Below are 25,043 nucleotides of genomic sequence, written 5' to 3'. Positions count from 1 at the left end.
GGAACGTGATGTACGACGGCCTGTTGAGAGTGCAAATGCCCGAAGAAGCGAGCATGGTTGCCTTCGCCGACGACGTTGCCATACTAATAAGAGGCAAATCAACGTTGACCCTGCGCGCGGCTGCAGAAGAGGCACTACAAAACGTGAAGAGATGGCTGGACGGCGCTGGATTGGAGCTAGCCGCCCACAAAACAGAGGCTGTGTTTTTCTCGAGGCGAAGAAAACAAGCTCCTCCAGTGATCAACGTCAACGGCTTCGGGGTACCGTTCTCGAGATCGATACGGTACCTCGGGGTTCATCTCGACGATAAGCTTCGTTTCGCAGTACACGCGAAGCAAGCGGCGGCGAAGGCGGTCCGCGCAGCTGAGGAACTCGCTAGGCTGATGCCTAACGTTGGTGGACCCAAGCCAAAGAGAAGAAGGCTTTATTGCGAAGTGGTCCACTTCATCCTCCTATATGGGGCCCCCGTTTGGGCCGATTCCATGAGGGTGGAGAAAACGAGGCGCACCCTGGCGAGTGTCCAAAGAAGAAGCGCGCTCAGAGTTATATCGGCGTATCGCACAGTATCCGAGGACGTCACCCTGGCAGTGTCCGGCATCCCACCAATCGACATGCTAGCCGTAGAAAGACAGGAAGTCTACGGCGGGCGATCGAGAGAAGAAGCCCGAGCCACGACACTTCAAAGATGGCAAGGGCGGTGGGACACATCCGCAAAGGGTCGGTGGACGTGGCGCCTCATCGTGGACCTGAAGGCTTGGAGCCAAAGGGCACACGGCGAGGTAAACTACCACCTGACCCAAATTCTAACGGGACACGGCTGTTTCGGTGCATTTCTTCACAGAATTGGCAAAAAACCAACAGCCGGCTGTCACCACTGCGGAGAGGCCGTTGACGACGCTGAACACACCGCATTTCGATGCTCAGCATGGGCCAACCAAAGGACTGTGCTAAAAGAAGCTCTCGGTGACGAAACTGAAGTGTCACCGGAGCGCATGGTCCCGTCCATGCTTAGAAGCCCGGAAGCGTGGGAGGCATGGGTGGCTTTCGCGGTTACCGTAATTAAGGCTAAAGAAGAACATGAGAGACCACGACACAGAGGATCGCTTGATGGAGGGGATGACCTGTCCCATCCCCTTACATGAGCCAACCTCTTCAGAGCCAGGAGAGGCTTAGTGCTTAAGACCGGCTGCCCCCCGAAGTAATGACCAAGTTCGGGACCCGGGGTGCAGTTGAGAGGCACGCGGTGTTTTTAGTGGGTAAGAATCCCACACTACCACCGGCCAATGGTAACATAGCCGGTGGTGCCTTTTGAAGGTTTCCACCGCGTTAAAAAAAAAAAAAAAAAAAAAAAACATCATCACACGCCTCACAAAAGCGAAATAAAATAAGCAGGTTCTCTACCCCTGGTTTAGATGTGGCTGTACACCTCTACGCGTGTCTACGTCTTTGGGCTTAACGCCGGGGCTTTATCCTTGGCTTGTATATAATAATACCATTCAAGTTTATTGGTTATTTAAAATAAAAAAATAAATATGTATTGACTATTCGTGTCAAATTGTTATGTAAAAATGGATCTAAATATTTTAAATTTATTAATTTCGCTGATACAATCAATTTTAATTATTTATTTTACCAGGCGTAAGTCCAATGCGTTACAACGGAATAAATTTGTAACAACTGGGTAAGTCAATCACATAACGAATTCTAGAAATCGGTGACATCTACATATGAATATAATTAATTATTAATTATTATGTATATATATTACAATTTACTTTTTATAAATAAAAATTTGAGTTTTGAATATGTGGCCTTTAGGTTATTAGTGTTAACTTTACGGACTGTTTTTTTTTATATGTATATGTTGAGAGTACGGTATAAATTGACCTAGTTTAACTTAAGTATTTTGGGGTATCTGAGTACCCCGCATCGAATCGCTTTATTTTTTTATTTTCCTCAAATGATGTTGATGAAGTATTGAAAAAATTTAAAATAAAAAAAAATAAAAATGAGGAGGGGGCGTCAACTACACGCCAGAGAGCAACTCCAGCTTACAACTACCATAGCTAAATCGAGCCGAAACCGAGTGAGACGTGTCATTAATCGTTCGGTTCGCACGATGTACCGTTCGTCGTTCTTCTCGAGACGGCAACGTGCTAAAAATTCCGCGAGGATCAACGACTCGGACGGGTCCTTGGAAGGGTCAAATACCTACCTGGCGGGGTCGCCAAGAAGAAAGCGAAAAAAATGTCTGCCGGAGGCTCTTACGCAACGTTGCGGCGGATGATTGAATGATCGACACAAAATCGTAATTTAAGAAGCCCGAAGAAGATCTATCACATTATTCATCTTAGCTATTGTATAATCCTTTTTTATGTCCAGTGACGGTATGTATCATTATAGATAAACGTCGAAAGGTGAATGTCGAAAGCTAAATTAGACAGAGCTAATACTTAATTCTGCAGTAGCATGATAAGCATATATACAAGAATGTCGATAATTTATAGGGTAGTAGACTGATGGAGTTTTCTTGGAGAAGTAGCATTATCTCCATTCACTTTCTGTGCTACAGAAATTAAAAACCGTTTCGTTAGGGTATACCCTGTACGATCCAGATGTTAAATGTCTAAATATTGAGTTGAATTATTAACAGTAATTATATTTATTTAAAGAAATTAAATACGTAAATGTAGAAACAAAACTTTTTAAATTGAGAACCATGGATAACAATTTACACGGCTAGGTTTTGAGCAGCTGGTACATACTGGTCAAAAAATTATTTTCAAAAACAGATTTTACGACGAATTTTAGTAATTAAACAATTCCAGGTAAAATGGTTAGGTACTTCATCTTTTTACCGTAATATATTGATAGAAGTATAACTGAGTAACGAATGAAATAAAATACTGGAAATTGTAACATCAAGTCATTTAAAATATATTGGACATGATAGATGCTTTTGGACTGTAATGGTAAAACCATTTTAGGCATGACATACATTTCTTTGAACTTCTAAAGGTTAAGTCGAGTGGAATTAATAATTTAACTAATCAATTGATAATAAAATATTATTTTACACTTCTTGAATCATGTGTAATTGTGATTTTGTGTGATTCATATCAAATTGTAAGAACGGAGGATGAATTTTTTTGAGATTACCATAAAAAAGCTATGCTAAATCCTTTTTAGAAATTATATGAAAAAGTAAGAATGTTGGTGTGAATATAGTATAATGATTGAAAATGAACTCGTTTGTAGAGCGAGTTTCTCGCTATTACTATAAATCTCACGAGCAAATAAAACAAGAAATGAGCGGCAATATGAGACCGAGATACTGCTCTCATTAAAAGTAGTGTTTAATGTTCTTTATCCGATAATTCAGTGGTATTGAATTACTTTGACATACAATTATATATGAACGCCAATGCATAAATATCTTTTTGTGATCAATATGTCACAAACATACATTCAAAATCAGATAGCGTCGATAAGCGAAAGATACCGAAAACCGAGGTGACTCTTTGAGTAGCTCAAAATTCCATTCACAACAGAGGTTCGTGACGTCACCCTCGCGGAGTCACCCTCCTAGCGGCGAGGGTGCATCCTCTCGAGGGTGAGACCGGTGAGTCACCGCAATCGAATCCCTCTTGCGCTACAACCGAAACCAACATAATGTTGCGAATAACTGTCGCGAAACTGTTAATAAAAACGAGCCGTTACGTGGCATTGGCATCATCATCGTCATTATCATGTCGCGATGATCATGATCGGTTACAGCGGCAACAATGCGACGATCCCGTAGAGAACAATGACATGTGCGCGTGCGCGCACCATCGTTTTATGTTGTGTAAGGATCCAAATAAATTGCCACCCGCATCGTTATAATTCAAATTGATTTAAGTGCAACATCCCCTATCTATAAATTTAAAATTGGAACACATTACCTCATTTTGTTAAGCTTAATCCATTAAATGATCCAAAAAATCCACATGGTCCAATAATAATCATTGATAAAAAATATTAGTTAATAATTCACATGTTGAGTATTGAATGCATTAAAAACCATTTTACACCAACAGTAAATGCGAATGGTACAATAGCATTATAAGGCTACCAACCCTGAAGGTTGAAGGAGTTAATACTACTATACATAGGCAAGAGATTGCTTCTTTATCACCCACTATCTTGTCAATTCAGTAAAATGAACGAGTTTTTTATTTATTAATTTATCAGAAATTTGACCATCATGGTTTAAAAGGTATACCAAATGTGTCATGACGGCCATTAGACAAAGCAATTAATATATAATTAAATATTAAAAAAACAGTCCCAAATATTTTTTCAACTCTTCATATCACTATCGCGTTCGACAACGTTGAGAAGCTGGATGGCTCGCGCAAGAGAAGCGTTCTCAAGCGCTGGCGTCATGGCCGCAACGGGTAAGAATAAGGGATGCAATCGAGACTCTCCTTAGTAACTCTACCAACGCTCTAGGATACAAAGATAGAAATTTATTTGAATTTTATCCAACAAGTATTTCGCTTCACTCGGATTCCAGACAATTGAGCTATATTCGAAGACGCTACGAGAACGCGAATCGCTAATAAATTATTGAAGTGCTATGCGCTCCGCATAACAAAGCTGAGCATACTCGATGCATAAAAAAATTGTATCTTTACTCGAATGTTACTTCCAAGTCATCGACGAAAGTATATGTATAGTCCATCCAAGATGTTAACGCTCATCATCGTTGTGTTGGAAATAAGGGTGCGTGTACGCATGCATGCATACATATACAGTTTTCCGCGAATTTGTTTACACCGATAGGAAAACGTTACGTTGGATATAATGTGTTATATTTTTATTATAAATTATTGTCACGTTGTGGTATTTTCTAATCAATAAAACAATTACTTTAATATTCTATTGCTATTTTTTTTAAATATTATATTAAACAGATATTCAACCTGAAGAGTGATTCCCAAACTGCTCTCATGTATTTAAGTTAAATATGTATATAAATTAACAAAATAAGCAAGAAAGTGATATTTTACATTTCCTCAACAAATTAAATTAAAAAAGAAAAAATAATTGAACGTGTAATTTCACATGGTCACCCTAAAATATTTCTCACCAATACTATATTGATGAGCGTTAACATCTTGGACGGACTGTATATGCTTAAAACAGCTCCTCCTAAATATAAGAAAATTTCACCGGGTAAGCGTATCTGAAAAATGTGTAGGTATTTGCCACCCTTTAAATTTGGCTAGAAAAATTCACTGCATTTAATGAAATACTATGAATTTTGATAAATTCGAAATATTAAAAAAATGACCACTGACCGGCTAACTTTTGCCTTCCCTTCTGAAAAAAGATGAAATGACGTCCCTGATTCTAAACCAGAAATTCTTGGGTTATTCCTAATAGAAAATAAAAAAATCTCGAAATTCTCAATCCCAAAAATATTTTTTTAAATATGCCATTCGAGTGAAATTATATTGGAATACACTTTAATCAGTAAAAATCTAATTTCGGTCTCTCACTGTCGTGAAGTACTGAATGCTCAACTTTTTGGGCTTTCCATTATAAAAAATTCTGCTTTATTTTTATATATTAATTCGATAGATAAATTAACTATATAATAGAGTAGAAATTAAATAAAATATAAACCACAAAAATCAGGTTTTATAGATGACTACAAAGCTGATTTTTTTATTTATTAATGGAAAAATATTTTATTTTTGTGTTTCATATTTCATATATCAGAAATATTTATTATTTCAATTAATCTAAGAATTGTTCCGCCTGGATATTTTATATATTTATATATACTTTATGATATTTATTTTATTTAATTTTTAAATATCTGATTCTAATATATTTATATAATTCATACTTCACTGTCGCGAGGTACCGTAGCTAGCGAGAGTACGCATATTGGACGCTTGATTATTTTTAATTACAAGTTATTTTTCAGACTATTAAATAGTATTTAAAATATGTTGAGATACTTATTCGTGAGTTTATATTGAAAGTACTTAAAATTGCAACGATTTAAATGCTAAAATACGCCTAGAGGCAAAAGTGTTTCATCAAAAAACACCGTTTCATGATGATGCGCCGTTCAGATTTAGTATTTATTCTTGTTTAGTCACACTCGGTAAAATGAAAAAACGTTCTCAATACACCAATACGTCAACGCGTGAGCACAATTCGCTCCGGAAAACAAGCACGTAATTTTGAATCACATCATTCGACAAGTGTTATAATTTGTCCGCAGGTTCATAGAACAGGAAAAATGTATACCTTTATTATCATACATCAACTTTAAAAGGTTTAATTAATAGGAATAATATATTGGAAGTGCACATGTCGAAATAAGATTACATTAGACACTTTACATATAGCTAGAAATAATTAAAACTACTTAAAAATTGTTAAAGAAATGAAGTTTGTGTGGAATATATGTTGTTATTATAACAAAACGTCTGTTAAAACATATATAATAAAACAATATATGTTGTTTTTTTCTAACACCCGATATTATATAATGCATTAGAAAAAGATTTATTGTTCAAAGTAAAATCTTATTTTTTGGCGAATGTGTGGCTACGGGTTTGACATGAGATACAGGTTAGAAAATGTATTTATTTATGTTTGTCACAGTTACTTCACTGCTGCTTTACCCGGTGTCATCCGCTTCGCTCCACGGTTGCCAACTGTATCGGCCCCCCACATTTTTTTTCACTTCTCAGACATTGCTATTACAATAAGACTTTCTCAGCATGATGAAATTCCATTTCAAAGTGCCACCACATAATCAACGAGAGGTCACACGCCAGACATGCACCACAATTACCTAATCCAAACCCAATCAGTATTCTTCCGCCTCCGCGTCGAATTGGAGTGCTGGACCGCGAAAAGATGCAATAAATCCCAACGGCACGATGACACGAAAATTTCACTGTCGGGGCGAGGAGAGCAGCGCTTTCCAAAAAACAGTACCGCGCAGAGCGGTCGTCTTGCTGCTTGCTCTGCTCGGCTGCTCTCAGCAGAAGTTTGACCCAAAATCGGGGAAGCGTGACGAGAGCGACGAAAATCACCATCATCGCTTTTGGCAATGGTAGTTAACAGAACTAACTCGACCAACGGATGATCGTTGCGGTTGGTCGTCCACCAAGAAGAGTCAACTTTCAATTTTTGAGGCGGGTTCGGCAAACCTTGGAGTGAAAAAACCGGTGTGGTTATGCAATTGGGAGATAAGAGCAGGCCGTTGCGAAAAACTTTTATCTAGAAAGGGTTCTAGGTGTAGAGCAGAGCAGTATTTTTGGACCTGTCTGTGTCTTTCATGAAAATATGAAAAGTATTTAGATTAACCTTGACCGTGGAGACGGAATAAGCTATTTTGCGATGTGACAGTAGCACATGCGTTATATTGTTTCTGCGTGCTTCTACTTTGCGCACAGAAGGGTAACAACCTCTGACGAGAGATCATCAACTCTCCTTGTTTGGTTGATTTGTCCGGTTCGCTGGTTTCCCTAATTGATTGTTATTGTTGGTCCGTTCGCACGATCCGCCGGCGACTCCCAATGTCAAGTGAACCAACCATCTGACGATTATGCTCATATTGCGGGAATCCGAAAAGAGTCTATTGTAATGCGTGTGCCGATGAATTGAAGATAGCGGTTCCTAAAGAAGAGACTGCCTTCTTCCGGCGGTTCAACAGCAAGACAACTGAGCCAAATTTAATCTCATATATACTTCTGGAGAGTCAAAAAGGCAGTATCACAAGTTGGCAACGAAAAGATGGTTGATCCAGTTGCATCATTACATATTAATATATGGTTTTAAACCAGAATGCTTTTACTCCTAATCCAGGTAGCTCAAGCAAAATATAATTTATGATATATCGACCAACATCAAAGACAAAAAAAAACATTTTAGTACCTACTAAAACAAGATCAGACAGTTCAGTCGTGACGTTTCTTTTTAAAAATATAAAAAATACGTTTTTAACTCTATTGAAATATATTATAATTAAATATAAGGTAGTAGAAGAAATAAAGATTATTTTTATGTATATGGAAAAAAAAATAAAGATTTAAAATCAGCATTAATATAAAAATCTAACCTTAACTATATAGACTAATAATGATCATAAAGGCATTAAGCTGTTAGGCTTTTATACAGATGGCGTTGATGATTAAACTTTTAGCACATATGAAGACAATCGTGTAAATGTCAACAAACAGCTAGAAGTAATGAATGAAGTTGGAATGCTATTTCTATTCATCCCGCGTGTGAATTGAGTACAATAGAATTTTACAATCAATCTATTGCCTACTGTATAAAACTTTCATTCAACTCTCTGGTTGCCGAGCTTTTAATATCGACGTAATATACCGATTTACAGAATAAAAAAATAAATGTTCGGAAGAAAGTCAAACAAAATAAAACGATCCTTTCATCCGGTAATTTTCTATATATCGGATTTTGGCAATTAAAGGGTTAATTTTTTTTACAAATATATTATCACTGTGAAAGCTATTAAACTTTTTTTGTGAATTACTAAAATATTCAATAAAATTCGTCAGAAAAATGCAAGAGTACTTTTTTAAAAATATATTTATGTAATAGTTTATTAATTTAATATCCCAAAATGTTAAAGAAAAATAGTAGTTTATCATGAAATATGACCAATTTTCACGCTGCGCGGCTCTAAAAGCTATCCATTATCTCCCCCTTCGGATTGAAACTGTAGTTAAGTAAACACAAAATTTAATTGTGGTTAAAAATATGTCTCGTGTAAAATAAAGTATTTGAGTGTTGTAGCCCTGGATACAACAGTCATGAATTAAGCATGTAATAGACTTTCTAGCTGAACGGATTGTTGACACCGCCCCTCAGGAACTTTTAAATCGTTTCTACTAAAAATACGGATATGATCTGAATTCAGAATTGTAGAGAGCTGAGAATTTTTGAGTACTTCACTTTGCTGTGATTCCAGAAGGGATATTAAATTATTCATTATTATATAAAGGAATATTTAAATTTCATTTTGTAAGAGTCGATTTTTGCCGCCGATATTACCGGTATTGCAAACTCTAGATTTCAGACGCTACGAACTAACGTATTGTACAGAACGAGACATTATCTTAAGACACTTCATATTGGTTGTGCATAATTGCTTTTATATCTCCTCATGGCTAGTGTCTAGCGAGAGTGGCCAGTACAGGTAGGAAAGTGCTATTGCAAAAAAAATGTCAGAGAAATGAAGCGACCCAGAATGGAGCGGCAATGAAACGGAAACGTTGTGGATATGGCCGGTGGGTGGTGACCGGTCACTGTCGACATTGGCATTGGACCGAACGAGCGTAGTGAAGGTAATAGTGGCTTTTATGCGGAGAATCAGATCGTGGTGACTATCTATCAAAATTGCAGTGCGGTGCACTTTTCTATTTCGGTCGAGAAAATTGTGGGTGTGCAGATAAAAAAAAAAGAAAGCCGTGTAAAGTGCGTGACAGTTCGATTGGAAGATCAAGGACTTGGTAAATGTCAATTGAGCGAGCAAAAAATGCGTCCATGACGAAGTAGCGAATTAAAAAGTGGACATTGGCAAGGTCGCTGGAGTGACTGCAATATGTATTTATATACTTAGATGTAGAATTGATTTGAGTATGAGGAAAATTTCAATACAATTTTGTCATAGATTAAAATCAAAATTGATGATATGGTTTAAGATGAAATAATGAGAACTAATAAGAAAAAAATAATATAATAACAGAAGAGTAATAAAGTAAATTTTATTTAGAGTGTTAAATTAAGAAAATACTATTATTCAATTAGATTTGACCTTTGGATTTTTAATGATCTGCTGATTTAAAAGCTAAAGTAATTTTCGAACGCTCAAAATAAAAGTCAATTAAATCAACCAAATTGAGGTTTATATTATATATATGAATAATAGCAATCCTCTCTTTTTATTATAATTTTTTCGATTTTTGCATATTTTATCTGTACGAATCTATTTAAATAAATCATAAGTTTTTACATCTAAGGCAAATTGTTTAGAATACGTATTTCTAGTAATAAGTTTTACTTATGAAAATAATGTAATTGTTTTTTTTTAAATATCGGCAACATTTATTGCAAATGGTCATCTGTGAATTTTGACTTAAGCTTGTAATTTTATCTACTTCATCTATAAAAATGTATTTTCTAACAGGAAATACCAAATACAAATATAATTCTCTGAGCATGTGATCTTAATTAACCATATTCGTCACTTAAAAGACGCATTTAGAAAATTAAATTAATTTATTTTTCATCAAGATTCGAAAACGCAGAAATAGAGATTTTACTTGTTTTATAATTTTTAATGGTATGAAGAATACAAATAATGATTCAATCAACGCCAGTTCTCGTGAAAATGACTACCGCAGTGTATGTTTCATATCACAATCCTATGATATTTGCAGCAAAGACTAATTTCCAAAGCCATTCAGTTGAGGAAAATTTCAATATACATTACCATAACTGAGCCATCGAGCTGCTGTATGATAAGTAACGGAAGCTACCGCTAACAAACTTGTTCGATAACACATGATCGATTGAGATATTTACCACATAGTACCTTATGGTAAATAATAAATAAAAGATTTTATATTTTCGCCAGTCTTTTATTTTTTTCCAACTAAACTTTAACCTGTTCTGCACATATTTTTGCCACCACCGGATGTGACTCAGAGGTTCTCAATCGAATATTCAAATATTCGAATTATTCGCCCGATTTTAAACTATGTATCTCGGCGCACTTCTTGTAATTTTACTAAATGAGCAAAAATTTTTTTTTTAATTATTTGATTTATTATTGAATTGACTATTGATGTCACTCACAATGTGCTAAACACGTCCAGCAAATGTTCTCATTAAAACCTTGATGGATTGAAATAAGACTGCAAAATCATACACGACTTTATTAATTTACCATCGGTAAATAGCTTGATTGTATTAGTTAATAAATAAGCTACTCATTAATTGACTTTAGTTAGACTTATTTTCCTTTTTTTATTTTTGTGAAAAAAATGCGTTATTATAATATTTTTTTTAAAATGAGAACAAAATATCGCAAAAGGCACTGAAGACGCTGTATAATTATGTCACAGCGGTGTGCGAAGCAATAGGAGCACCACATAATATTTGGATATTTTGATTTTGGACTGCAGGCCGTAAGATTTCGATTAAACTACTATTGATATTTTACGAATTAAATTCATTGCACGAATGTTCAGTTCATCAACACGTTTTGGGTGAATAAACTGTAATAAAACTTTGCATTCTCAAACATGGAGAATATATTTTTATTAGCACACTTATAATTGGTTCCCCAGACAATAAGAACATATTTACAATAGGCATTGTTTACATCGAGAGAATCGCTCATAAATGCTTTGAATATTAAACGCCTCAAGGTTTAACTAACACTTCAGATTCTAAAAAGATTGATTACACACTGCGTTTCCCTCACCGCAAGATCAATCTTCCTGGGGGACTCGCACAAAACGCACACTCATCCTCGTTATTAATATCCTGTGTGTGTGGGTAACTAAATATAAAACGAGTTTCAATTTCTCGCCGATCAGCGGCAAGAAATGCTACGAAATACCGAAAAAAAAAGATCTAAGCAACAAAAAAAGATTAAATGATATACATCGCCGGCCGACTTCGCGTGGGAAATGGACCCAAAGAAGGAAAAAAAGACTCGGGTCAAGCGATTCCAAGACTGGTGTATAACAAAACTCTTGGCAGCTCAGAAGTCGGAGTAAGTTGCATTCCCATTGTCGCTGCGCTTCCGCATTCTTCGACAATATGTTGTTTTCTGCAAATCTCACGGAGTTATCAACGCATTTGGACTGAATACTCGACTGAAATTATTTGCTGAGGGAAGTGAGAAAAAATAGAAAGTGTCTTGTGATACGATGACCTATTCAGAGCTACAGGATGCACGTGTATACCAGGATCCAAGACGGGTTCGTTGATGAGCAAAAAAATGTCGCAAGACCATGACTCAATCCAGGATTTTAAGCAGGCGTATCCTCGTTAGTGGTTTTCCTTTCAAGTTTTATAAATATACGTGGTATATTGATTATATTTATAGATAGTAGGTGCAACACAAGTATTTACTATAATGTTTAATTAACAACGTTGAAATGCATTTTTTTAATTATTCGAGTAAGTATGGAAAAAATAATATTAAAAACGAATTTCTAAATGAATGCAACTTAATATACAGTAAAATATAAAAGTATGTAGGTTATGAGGGTTTTCAACTATCTGTGTAATTAGTCATAAGTCACCACAACAACCACTTGAACAACAAAAACATAAATCTTTACTACATTAGGAAAGTTTAGAAATATAAAACAACAAAAATCCTGAGCTCAGACGTTCCAAAACATTAACCACTCATTATCACATCAGAAAAAAACTATCATTTAAATGAGAGACGCGCTCTAGACAATAAGTTCGATCATGCGTAAATCACCATTATTTTTCTCCCCTGATTACCGATCCATAAAGTAGCCATTTGGACCACGTTTTCTCTTAAGGCGTGAACAAATTTTAGAGTTGTTCAAAAAGCGATGCAATTGGTCCGTAAACAACCTCATCTGCGACTCGCCAGAGATGTCACTAACGATAAATATAAAATATAAGACACGTGATGACATGCAAACTCTGAGACTCACACGTAGACCGATAGAGGCTGATCGACACGAACGACATTAATCTATGGGGGCTTATTTTTTCATCACAGTCGTAAAGAAAATAAAGTTATTCTTTCCATTCAGAGTTGTTAATAAAAAAAATGCTATATTCATTTTGAAAGAGTAAATTTTATGAACATACACAGACACTAAACAATTATCCACTTTTTTAGTAGCTCGTATGTAAATTCCGAAGTGTACACAGGCATCTCAAATTGGTGTATAAGACAACCAGTTAATAAGCAGTGTGGCGAGCAATTTACGATAATGTTATAACATATAGAAGCCCTGGGGGCAAGACCTCAAATAGGGACTAATAAGGCACCGTTTTTTCTACCAAAATACATAATTGGAATAGATACAAGATGATTAATGATGCTTAGTGATTGGATACGTTCTTTGTAACATCCTGAAACGTGGGCGGCAGAGACGTCATTTCAGATTTTTCCAGGGGGGTCGATGGTCGTTTTTTTAATATTTCAGTTTCATTAATTTAATGGTATTTAATTAAATGACATGTATGTTTAATCCCTGTTTAGAATTCACGTCAAAAGTAATAAAATCGTGCCGTCGCCATCGCAGTGGAAAGCAGTTTATATTAAAACTTTTTATAACAATATTACGACTTACGAATGAAGCATATCTAAACCAAATTTTAACCAATAGGAGAGCGCCAAAAACAATTATCACTTCTCAGAATTCAAAAATTCACGTCAAAAGCAATAAAATCGTGTCAGCGCCGTCGCAATGGGAACGCTCGGTAACGAGCGTTCCATTATTTTTCAGTCGTTTAGCCATACGATTTTTTTTTAAATATCTAATTTAGTATTTGAGCATTTGTATACGATGGATTTAAGAACTGCTCAACAATTTTCCGTTGGATTTAAATCAGGTGAATTACCTGATAAAATTGTATATTTTTGGATGCCAAGTATTTTTCTAGTAATTTTGCTACTTTGCATAAATATGAAGTGTTTTTGTCAATAGTTTTTATAAAAATCTTGAATTATCATTCTTCGAGCAAAATAACGGGGACAGGATATTTTTCTAGGGAAGAAGGGGAAGGTAAAAGTCGGCCAGTATGTGGTATTTTTTTTAATATTTCGATTTCATTAAAATAAAAATCATAGTATTTCATTAAATGACTTACATTTTTCTGACCAAATTCAATAAGATGGAAAATGACATCCCTGATCGAAATCCTTTGGCCACGATTCTGATGTCATTTTTGCAAGACTCGCGCGGTATTCCGATTCGGGTCTATTTATGCAGACCTCGCAGGTCTTCACGACGAGAGGCGAGGTAGTGAGGTCTTACGGAATGTGACTGGACGACCGGATGGAGGAACCGGTTTCTGGTAGACAAAACGCCGTCGATCGACGGCGGATAAAGGAGACCGATCAGAGGGGGTTAGAGGGGTGGTAAAGAGCTAACAATCAGAGGACTTAGGTAACCAATCACTGAAAAGTGCACTAATGATTCAATTATTGTGGCAAATCTTAGCAAATCTCGGTTATTGGATTAAGGTCGTCGAACTGAAGACGAAGCAGAAGTAGTGGTAGTAGAAGAGGAAAAAAAACACTGAAAAATGCGTGGAAATTACACGCGGCTAACGGAAACTCGGCCGACTGGGGTCAGTCGCTGATATAATTATCGTCGGAATATAATGCTTATTATGCTGCGCTCTCGAGAAGAAGCGAGTTAGAAAGAGAAGGAGAGTAGCGATGAGAACTATTCGCAAAAGTGGGCTTTCTTCCGTTTTTGGTGTAGCGACCGCGAAATATTATAATAACGCTATCGGCGGAAACCTCGAGATTCCCTTTCTAGCTGATAACGATAAGGATTTGCGCATTATATTAAATAAATGCGCATTAAAACCATAAAGGATATTTTCAAATCAATTTGTTTTTATGACAACATTTAGTCTATGCAACAAGATAATGTGAAACTATATATTTTATTTTTGCTATATATTTGATAAAGAAATAAATGTGACAACCCCTATACGAGGCTTAGGAGAGGGAGTGTATGCAGCAGGGGCGTATATTCAGGGTGTGCTAGGTGTGCGGCGCACACCCGCAAAACCATCTAAAATATAAATTTAGAAATTTAGAATATTTAGGGCATAAAGCGACATCATTTTGCATACAGTAGTATGCAAAATTATAAAATTTTAATATGCAGTGTATAGTATGCATTGGTATTTGTCATTCGCTCTGAACGTTTTCGCGCGAGCGATCGTTTTGGAACAACACATATAACGCGCCGACCTTGCGCGCGGCCGCCGACTAAAGTAAATTGTTCCGAGATTTAACGGCTGAAGTCGATCTGTCGGCTGGCAGCGCTCAGTAGTAAAATTGGTCTCGAATTTGGTGCGCGTACTTCAAAAACTCTTGCGTCCGTCGCTGCTTTTTTATTACATTATATCACAATAACAGGTCACTCATTTTTTATATTTTGGCGTAAAATAGTTTATTATCTTATTTACATATGATCAATATTTAATTTTCTATTCTAGATCATATTTTTTTATTTACCCCAAAAATGATGAAGAATACTGTTGAAGATATTTTGAATAATCCATTTTCAAAAAGAAGTTATGAAATTAAATTGAAGATAATCAAAATTGGCAAACCACGTCCACCTCTTCCCAATTTATTTATGGTTTGCAAGCCAAAGTACTCGAAGTTTATTCATTGGCCATTTTTACACACTGCTATGCTCATATGTTAAATTTAACATTACAACAAGGTCTTTCCAATATAAAAGTGTGCAAATCATTCTTTCAAACTTTAAATGGATTGTCTGCATTCTTTTCGAAATCTTCCAAACGAATAAATGCTTTACAAGAGTTTGTAGGTAGAAGACTTCCTTCTGTTACACCTACAATATGGAATTACACATCACGGTTAAGTAACACAGTGCAAAAATACAGAAATGAATTTACGGACTTTCTTCGAGACGTCGTGAAAAATTGTGAACTATGGGACCCCGACACTGTAATAAAAGCACGAGGTTTTCTTAGCTTTTTGGAATATTTTAAAACAAGAAAACTTCTCCACATATTTTCAAACCTTTTTGGAAAAATTGATGTGTTATACAACATTTTACAATCCAAATCTTTTGACATATTATATTTCTGTGAGAAAGCTACCGAAATTTTGCAACAACTCAGACATGAACAGGAAAATAATTATGAAACATTATGGGATTCTTATGTAACGGAAGAAAATCATCCAAGACTGAGTAATGATTTGCTTGTTGAAGAAAAGCACGCGTTTTGCCAACTATTTAATACAATAGTTGATAATATATGTAAGCAAATTGAAAACCGTTTTTCTTCAATGTCCAAATTGGAATATTTTCACCTTCTGGAGAAAGAAAAATATGAGCAATATAAAGGAAAATTTCCAAATGAATTACTTACCAAACTACAACAATTCTATGGAACATTATTTGATTATATAAGTTTAAAAAATGAGCTTGCTGTTCTTTATCATTTGCCTGAATTTGCAGAGAAATCAGTTCATGAGCTTGTACAATTTATGAACACAAATAATCTTGAGTCAGGTTTTCAAGAAATAGATAAGTTAGGCAAACTAATATTAACTCCTCCAAGCAGTACTGTTTCAGCAGAACGTTCATTTTCTGCTCTGAAACGAATTAATAATTGTTATCGAAGTACTCAAGGCCAAGAAAGGCTATGTGGTCTTAGCTTGATTTCAATAGAAAAAGGGATCCTTATGAATATTAAAAAGAAGAGCACTTTTTATGACAGCGTGATAGAAAAATTTATGATCAAAGAAAGAAGATTAGATTTTATATATAAATAATTATAATTTTATGTTTATTGGAAATTTGATATTTTTATATAATAATATTTTAGATTAGTTTTGATGTTTATTTATTTATTTATATATGGGGAAAAGCTGTAAGGCAGTTTAGGCATGCCAAAACCTCGGCTAATAAAAATGAAAAAATGTACGTTTTTTTTTATTTTTTATAGCACACCCAATATTAACACCCACCGTACGCCACTGGTATGCAGTCGTATACCTGGCAAAAAACGTTGTTGACTGAAAAAAAAGAGTTACGCTCTTTAATGAGAATAAAATAAACGATAAGTTCATCATCAAGTTGGCGAAAGATACAGACAACTGTGTAAAATTCAGAGAGCCAAATGATTCGGGGGTGCTTCGTATATTCCAGAATGGAAGGTATCCACTTCATCGACGGAACAGTAAAGGCAGTGAATTATAAATTGTTCTGGATTTTTTTCTCATTTCGATTAAAAAGAATTTGAATATTCTTACTGAAATAATTCCATAATAAAAATTTGATTGTGAAAGAAGTTATTATAATATTCAAATGATATGACAACACAACTTTCTAGATATCGCACTCAGTTCAATGGTTGAATTATTTGACCATAACGAAGTTTCAAGTATTGTCAATTAAATTCTCATCAAAATTTTTGATGAACTGGAAGTAGCGTTCATTTAACGGAAAGTTGAGATGCATTAGTTCATGTTCTTGAATATGCATTAACAAAATTTCTCTTATTCATTTCAATATTTAATTGAACAAAATAATATAATATAACTAATACAATCCGATTCTAAAACTAAAAAAAAAACACAAAAAAACTATATCTTTGAAAAAAGTGCATTATAACAAATAAGACAGAATGGAATGCAGTACGATAAAAAGATTATTAAAAAATACGTTGATTGATTTAAATTTTGATAATATTATCGCATCGTAGAATGACGAATTCATTCCGATTTCAATACATATTTAATTTATTTATCATTCCACATATCGATATTCAGATCAATTAGCGCTTTTCAATTGTGTTTATTTTTCGAAATTCGCTTTTCAATAATGCTTTTCAAAATTGAACAAATAACTCATTTTAATCCACTTCTTATAAATACACTTATTCCTCGATTTACGCGGTTAAAAGTAAACATTATTTTAAATACTCAAAATCAAACATATATGGTTTACGTGTAGCGCAGCGATGTATAAACGCATGTGGCTTACTCTCACGTATTGACCTACATCTGGATCCTCTCCCACTGCCCATGCAGTGGGAGAGGTGTGTCGCTGAATATTTTGCGCGTCAAAAAAAAACAGGTGAATACTATTCATGTATTTAATTATTTAGTTTCTAGTAATATGGATTTTTAATCGAAGATCGACTTCAAAACAAAGAAATCCATATGTAATGCATTATTATCGAAAAATGAGTGGATTTAATTTAATAAAAAAGTTATTTAAATAATAGAATATTATATACGAAAATTATTAATATTATATCTGAATATTTCACAGTTATAAATGGAATGCTACAAGGATCACTTTTTGTGCCTATTTTATTAAATTTATTTATATATAATATTATTAATATTTTTTAAATTTTTAAAAAAATATGCAATTCTAAAGATCAAACATTAAAATAATTTTAGAAAAAACCGAGTAAAAATTAAATGTAAAATTCTTTAACAGATACACAATTTATCGATAAATAAGATATTATTATTCTCGAGAAAAAATCTTACAGATAGACACATATTTGTTTGTTTTGTCATTTAAAATTCATGCAGCGTAATAATTTAATCATTTAGCTAAATGTCACTAATATTTATTATGATATTAGTGTTGTGTGCTTAATCACATAATAAAACTTTGTTTTTCAATAGTACGCAAATTAGTTATTTGAATAAGTTTAAAATGTACCGGGCACTTTCTATAAAAAATCAATGTAGATAAAAACTCAATTTTTGGTGTAATTCAAGTAAAAACTTATTTAAGAATTGAATACCTTATGCAAAAAATTGTGCCTTTCAATATTTATACTTCATAAAACAACACAGAAAACTGCGTATATATTTAGTCGTCACTAATATCAAATTAATCTCTTTGAATCTCTCGTTAATTAACACCATACACCCCCGTCACCATATATCGGCCTTCCCATGCACATTCAGCAATTTCAAATTTATTTTAAAAATCTTACGAAGTCAGTGACTCCTACCCGTATAAAAACACAAGTCTATTTTTTATTTTATTAGTACGCGATTCATAGTTTGACGTTTACTAATTTACATTGCAAATACAGAAAAAAATCATAAAAATGCATTCCAGAATTGACGATCAAAAGTCGACTAATAAAAATGTTATGATTATTTAATAAAAATTTTTTTGTCCTATTTATGGCAAAAGAGTCACCGTATTTAAACACTGATTAAAACTACTGAAATAATATAGCATAGTATAGTTTATATATTTAAAAAATACTAATATATTTTGGTATTATATTTTTTTAATAAATAAGAAATATGAGGATTTGATTTTTCCTAGAAATTCTTAAGAAGAAACACTAATTAAAACCACTGCAATGTTTTTTTAAATACAAAATTCTTCAATAATCCACCATTTTTCAACAAATTTGAAACCACCCAAATATTATTAGTGAATAATATAATATATTATTGTTTGAACATTTAAAGAATTCCAAATAAAAATAAAATATTAATCTCTATTTAAAATTCTTCAAAATTTACAAATATTCTCGAGAACTTACAAATAAAATCAGTTGATTTTTTTCGATCTTTAATAACACTAGTTAAAATCACTGAAATACTATCAATAGGAATGTACATATTTTTTTAAATTGAATTCTTTAAAAAATTACAATTTCCTATCAATATTTTCTTGAGATATTGTTATGAACGAGCACTATTCAAAACCACCGGAATATTATTAGAGAAAAATATGGCATTTCGATATTTAAAGAATTCCAAGTAAAAAGCAATATTTTTAGATTTTAAATTCTTCAAAAATAAATATTTTCGAGAACTAAGTATAGAAAGAGTTGCTCTTTTTGAGTAACGATATATGTATGTATTTATGGTGGTTTTTTATTATGTAAGCATATTTTTTTTATATATAAAATTCTTTAAAAATTTATAATTTCCAAGCAATATTTTCTCGAGATATTATTAGTAACAAACACTATTCAAAATCAACGGAAAATTATTAGATAAGATTATGGCATTTCGATATTTATAATTTCCAAGTAAAACAAATAATATATTTTCGAATGTTATTTCTTCAAAAATAAAAAATATATTCGATAGCTAAGAAATAAAAAGTGTTGCTTTTTCTCGAGTAACAATCTTTAAAAACAAAGTTAAAATCACTGAAATACTATCAACAAGAATATAGCATATTATAAGTGTTTTTGTTAAGTAAACATATTATTTTTAAATAGTTTTTTTTTAAATTCACTATTTTTCGAAATAAAAATATTAGGAACACATATTATTCAAAACCACCGGAATATTATTAGTGAATAATATAACATTTCGATAGTTGACGAATTATAGGTAAAAATATTTTTTCCAATTTTAGTTCTTCAAGTATTAAAAATATTTTTCAATTTATTTTTCTCAAGAAACAATTTTTAAGAACACTAAAATATCAACGAGAAAATAGCGTAGATGGTAGTTTTTTTACTATGTAAACATTTTTTTTTAATAGCATCTAAAATAATTTCGTTCCATTAAAAAACAAAAATCAGTAAGAATCAACATCAACTAAATTTGTTCATAGTATAAAGCTTAAAATAATATAACTGCTAATCGAACTCTCACTTAGAGTTGAATGTATTCGAAACGACCGAGAGAGATTTAAACACCAAAAAAGAACAAGAATGACTTGACGCAAAAACAACTTTTGTTACACATGAAGTGATAAATAAAGATATCACAATTAATTTGTGGCCCACTCCGGTCCCCCTAGTTAAGTTAATAAATTATTAAAGTTTTTAAGATTTTATATTGATCTATGACTTAGGACTGATCGAAAAGGCTAGGCTATCCGATTCGAGCATCGTCTCGAGTTATTAACCTCTCGAGACCAGTTCGCCTTGACAGTGGAAGATACACCAGCCGGCGTTCGAGCCTCGCTCTTCCATGAGAACGTTCAACGGAGTGCAACGAAGCACCTGTCGTCTCGACACCGTTATCCGTAAAAAAATGAACACTCACCTTAGGCCTATCCCTCTTGCTGCTCCTCAGGATGATTCCGTCGTTCTCGATGTAGTCGGGCACCTCCTTTCTGTCGGAGAAGTTGAACACCATCGTGTTCTGCTGCTGGTGCTGCTGCTGCTGCCAGTGGGGCCTCTTTGGGCTGGGCTTCAGCGAGCCCGGAGAGGCCCCCGCGTCGATCCCGTTTGACTCTGGTACCGCATCTATCGAAATCTCCTTCGTGCGCACCACTGCACTCTCCACTTCGCTAACTTTGGGCACTACGGCATCTATCACCGTCACCGTAACCTTCTTCAGCGGCTGCTCCAGAGACTTGGTCTTGTTGATCAGATTCTTCTCGATCTCCCTGCTGGTCAGGGGCGAACCGTTCGTCGCCGATTCGCGCAAAATCAGCGCCGGACTGCTCTCGTCGTCGATCGAAGGAGACGGGGCTTTCACTCGCGGCGGAGAAACGGGAGTTTTGATAAAGTCTGGCTTTTTGCATGGCACAATTTCGCTCGGGATCGGCATCGAATACCTGGGTATCAGCAGAGGAGTGAGCGGCGACAAGAGCTTGGCCTCTCTGAAAGTCTCTTCGATTCTAGGGTTCTTCGCCTTGACGATTTCGGGTATATTTTCCTCGTCCTCGGAACTGTCGTCTTCGAGCATGGGTTTCGGCTTGGTGATCGGCAAGTGCGACTTCTTCGAGTCGCCATTGGTTCCGTTGAACGAGAATTGGGCAGTAGTGCTCGCTTTTGAGATATTGTTCAGAGCTACCGAGTCTATTATCTTGGTAGCTGGGAGCTCTTCGCCGAAGTCGTAAGATCCGTCTTCCGAAGATGTGCTCAATTTCCTGGTGGGTTCTCTGCATATTACTGATATTTCCGAAGGGAGCAAAGCATCTTTGCTTTCGGGATCCGGCGTTGAAGTTCTCGGCTTTCCGTTCGTCTCGGGAGGTGGAGTGTCGCCGTTCGTAAGCTTCTCTTCGTTTTCGATCAGTAATAGGGGTATTTTCTTCGGCGACGGCGGAGGTCTGTACGCTAGAGACGGAGTCGTCTGAGTGGACACTGGAAAGGTTCTAGCTTCGGGCGATAAGAGAGCCGGACTCCTGGGCGGCACTGCCGGCTTATTGGCGCAGATGCGAGGTTTGGGTTTTATCTGATGCACTGCGAACGATTTGACTTTGTCTGCCACTTGGCCGGTGTGCGCCGGAGGTTTGGTTCTCTTGATGGGGTTACTCTCGAAGATCTTGAGCGTGGTTTTGACTAAATCCGGGGGAGGTCGCTCCGTTTCTTTGAGTAGCGGCGAAGGTCTCTTCGGGCGTAGGGTTTTCTCCGGCGAAGGAGGCGGCGGCGGAGACGGAGGAGTCGGAGATCTCAACGGGGAGGCGTCTTCCGAAGATCTGGAGTCGCATCTGACGAGCGCGTCTACGGATCTGGCTCTTTTGGCGGCTTCGGGGGTGCGCGTGGCGGGTCTGTATCTGTTGGGTCTGGAGACGGTGTCTTTTTTGGGGCGGTAGACGGGGCGGTTGATGTCCGGGTCGTCGTCCAAACCGTGCTCCAGAGAGGCGGCTCTCCTGAGCTTGTGCAGGGAAGGCCTGGGTTTCGCCGGCGCTTCCCTGAGGGTGAGGCTGATATAGCGCGACTTGAGCTTGTTGACGATGCCCGGGCCGTAGGTGAGCTCCTCGGCCGGGTCGTCGTCCGCGGGGCAAGACCTCTGCTCGAGCAGCATGTCGCCGGGGCCGCGTCGGGCCTGCGACTGAGCCGTCGGCTCGACGGTACCCGCGACTGCAGTTCTCCGCTTCTCCCGCAGCGCCACCAGCCAAGGGGGCGCCGACATCGCGAAGCCGCTACCTGCTGCACCTGCACTAACACACACAAAACGCACACGGTTAAACTACTGTTGCAAACTAGCCGAAAAGCGTGTCGCAGATTAGGCGGCCGAATGCTGACTGATTGATACATTTATCTGGGGAGCAAATATCGATTGTCTCGCGCCGGATTATGGGGTATTATCGAATTCCGAACTACAAGGACGTTCAAAGTGGAACAAACGAATAAAATTATTAATTAATTTCAAAAAATTATTTTAAATATACATATATGTACATATGTATATATAAAGCTACATATATTTTTAATAAATTAATTAATAATAATAATAATAATATCCGTGTTTTGAACCTAAAAATTGAATTTATATCATTTAATAAAATCTAATCATTACAAAAAGATAACACAAATTATAGCTATTGGTATGAATATTTTATTTGAATTGTATACTTTTTAACAGCCAAGTGAAAATTTTCCATATAATCTTAATTGGACAAATTAATAGGAATGAAGCAAACACACGATCCGACAAAGACCTACACATGATTCACAGTTGATATAATTGCGGTCAATTCTGTTAAACGAACATGACACAATGCAAAGTGTTCAATGTTGATAAACAAACTCGACGTTGACTGTTTCATATGAATCTAACCACAGTAAGTGGGCAGAAACAGATAAATATATTTTTTATTAATAACATAATAATAAAACAACATAACCATCAGTATAACAAATTAATCAGTATATAATCACTATAGTAGTAGTCATTGAGAGGAAACGGATTTGATAAGATAAGAAAGAGATTTTTTTAATATTGAATATTAATATGTAAATAGTACAGAGACTGCAAAAAATGATAAAAACATATGTATAATATATAAAATATTATTTATTATACATATGATTCGGTGATTATTGCGCGAAAGAAACTTGTGGAATCGAAAATTGCTCACAGCGAAAATTTCAAACAACAAAAATTCTGGTCATATATAATCAATATACACATATATTTTGAAAATATTTTACAATTATATTTATATTAGGAAATGTATGATGCACATTATAATCAAATAATCACATATATTAAAAATTTTCGTTGTGTAGAATTTTCGTGTGCGCATTTTTTGTTTGCGCAATAATCCGGTCACCGGATTAGTAATATATGTAATATGATTCTTTCAAGATATTCTTGTATCATTCAATATAAAAATAAATTAACCAATCTAAGTAAAAAAAATATTAAAAAAAACACTCGTTCTTATCTATCTAATCTTCATATAGAAGCAAAATTGAAAAAAGGTAGTTGTATTTTTATCAACGCTCGTTTTAGTGCACGTTATGGCCAAAAGTATTGAACGCGATTCAAAATGATCAAAATGGCGGTTAATCCGTTACGGATTAAAAAATTTGAGGTTATGTTAGCATTGCAATCGATCGATACAATCTAAAGCTCACGGGCGATAAAATCGATTTTATTTATTACATTACGGATACAGTCGTTAATCGATTGCATTAGACTAGAAAAACACAGACACTCCGGTATCGATTTATTTTGACAGATGACGGCGGCGGACGTTACGAACTATGTAATTCGATTTCGATCGAGATGCGTCACAGATGTGTTAAATGTTGAAACAATAGCCGTTCGCAGAGAGGGGGTCGCCAAAAATGCGATCCGAGGGCGTAGCCCCCGCCGTTGCGCTCGACCAACGGCGCGAGACGGAGCTCGAAACCTCCAAGATCGAAAATGTACCGACGATCTCTTCGATCGTCTCGGGGCTCGTACCTGAGGGGCGGATTCCCCGGGGGCGCTCAGAGGCCAAGAGCCTGCGCCCTCGCGACCCTCGCCGACGGGCACATGTGTACTACTGCCACCCGACTACAGGACGCTCCGAAGGTCGCTCTCCCTTTCGCTTTTATCGACTTTCCTCCGGCTGCGACTATCGCAACAATAAACACACAACAGATCGACGATAAACGTCACAGCCTAAGCAAAACGATCCGCATAACCTAAACGCATGTGGAGTGACGCTAACTTGTTAAATTTGCGTAATTAGAGCGTCGTAAAATTGCGGCGCGCATACGAATTGTACAATTTTATCTTAATCAATTCGTAACATCCCTGTAGTTGTAGGTAGGCAACACGGACGAAATGCAGTGCGCTGCTTTACCGACGCGACTCTTCTATGACGTTAACCCTCCAAGTGCGACCATATTTTCTTTTCTCAAATGTGTTTTTTAAAAATACTAAAAAATCGTAAATCTGTCAAACTATTCCAGCTAAAATAATTTTCAAGAGTTGTTGAACAATAACTTGATAGTTTGCCGGAAGAGATGCACCGGTACCAGAAAAGACAGGTACGCATTTCAAAAATTATTCATATGTAACCCACATATTTTCATTT

At 35.6% G+C, this 25,043-nt stretch overlaps 1 protein-coding gene and 1 long non-coding RNA gene across 4 annotated transcripts in view; one reads left to right on the top strand and one right to left on the bottom strand.

Annotated features, from left to right (window-relative positions):
• The window catches only part of bif (protein phosphatase 1-binding protein bifocal), a 54,827-nt gene extending 30,081 nt beyond the window's left edge, over positions 1-24,746 (bottom strand). The window contains exons 1-2 of one of the 3 annotated variants that reach the window (XM_088198627.1): positions 24,425-24,746; positions 20,825-22,665 (exon numbers count right to left, since the gene is read on the bottom strand). In XM_088198627.1, the coding sequence (XP_088054753.1) occupies positions 20,825-22,642 (1,818 nt within the window). In that variant the 5' untranslated portion in view covers positions 22,643-22,665; positions 24,425-24,746. Of the gene's footprint in view, positions 1-20,824; positions 22,671-24,121; positions 24,254-24,424 lie in introns of those variants that run through there. The other 2 variants (XM_088198626.1, XM_088198628.1) reach the window with 2 other exon arrangements.
• On the top strand, positions 13,570-18,022 carry LOC148229067 (uncharacterized). Its single transcript, XR_015811491.1, has 2 exons — positions 13,570-14,808; positions 16,816-18,022. It is a non-coding gene; the product is annotated as an uncharacterized LOC148229067 (long non-coding RNA).
• Positions 24,747-25,043: the final 297 nt, after the last annotated feature.

This window comes from Plectrocnemia conspersa, unplaced genomic scaffold (assembly GCF_051122295.1).
Source record: "Plectrocnemia conspersa isolate PC_06_02 unplaced genomic scaffold, ASM5112229v1 ptg000011l, whole genome shotgun sequence".
Taxonomy (NCBI): domain Eukaryota; kingdom Metazoa; phylum Arthropoda; class Insecta; order Trichoptera; family Polycentropodidae; genus Plectrocnemia; species Plectrocnemia conspersa.
This window is presented reverse-complemented; position numbering and strand designations above follow the sequence as displayed.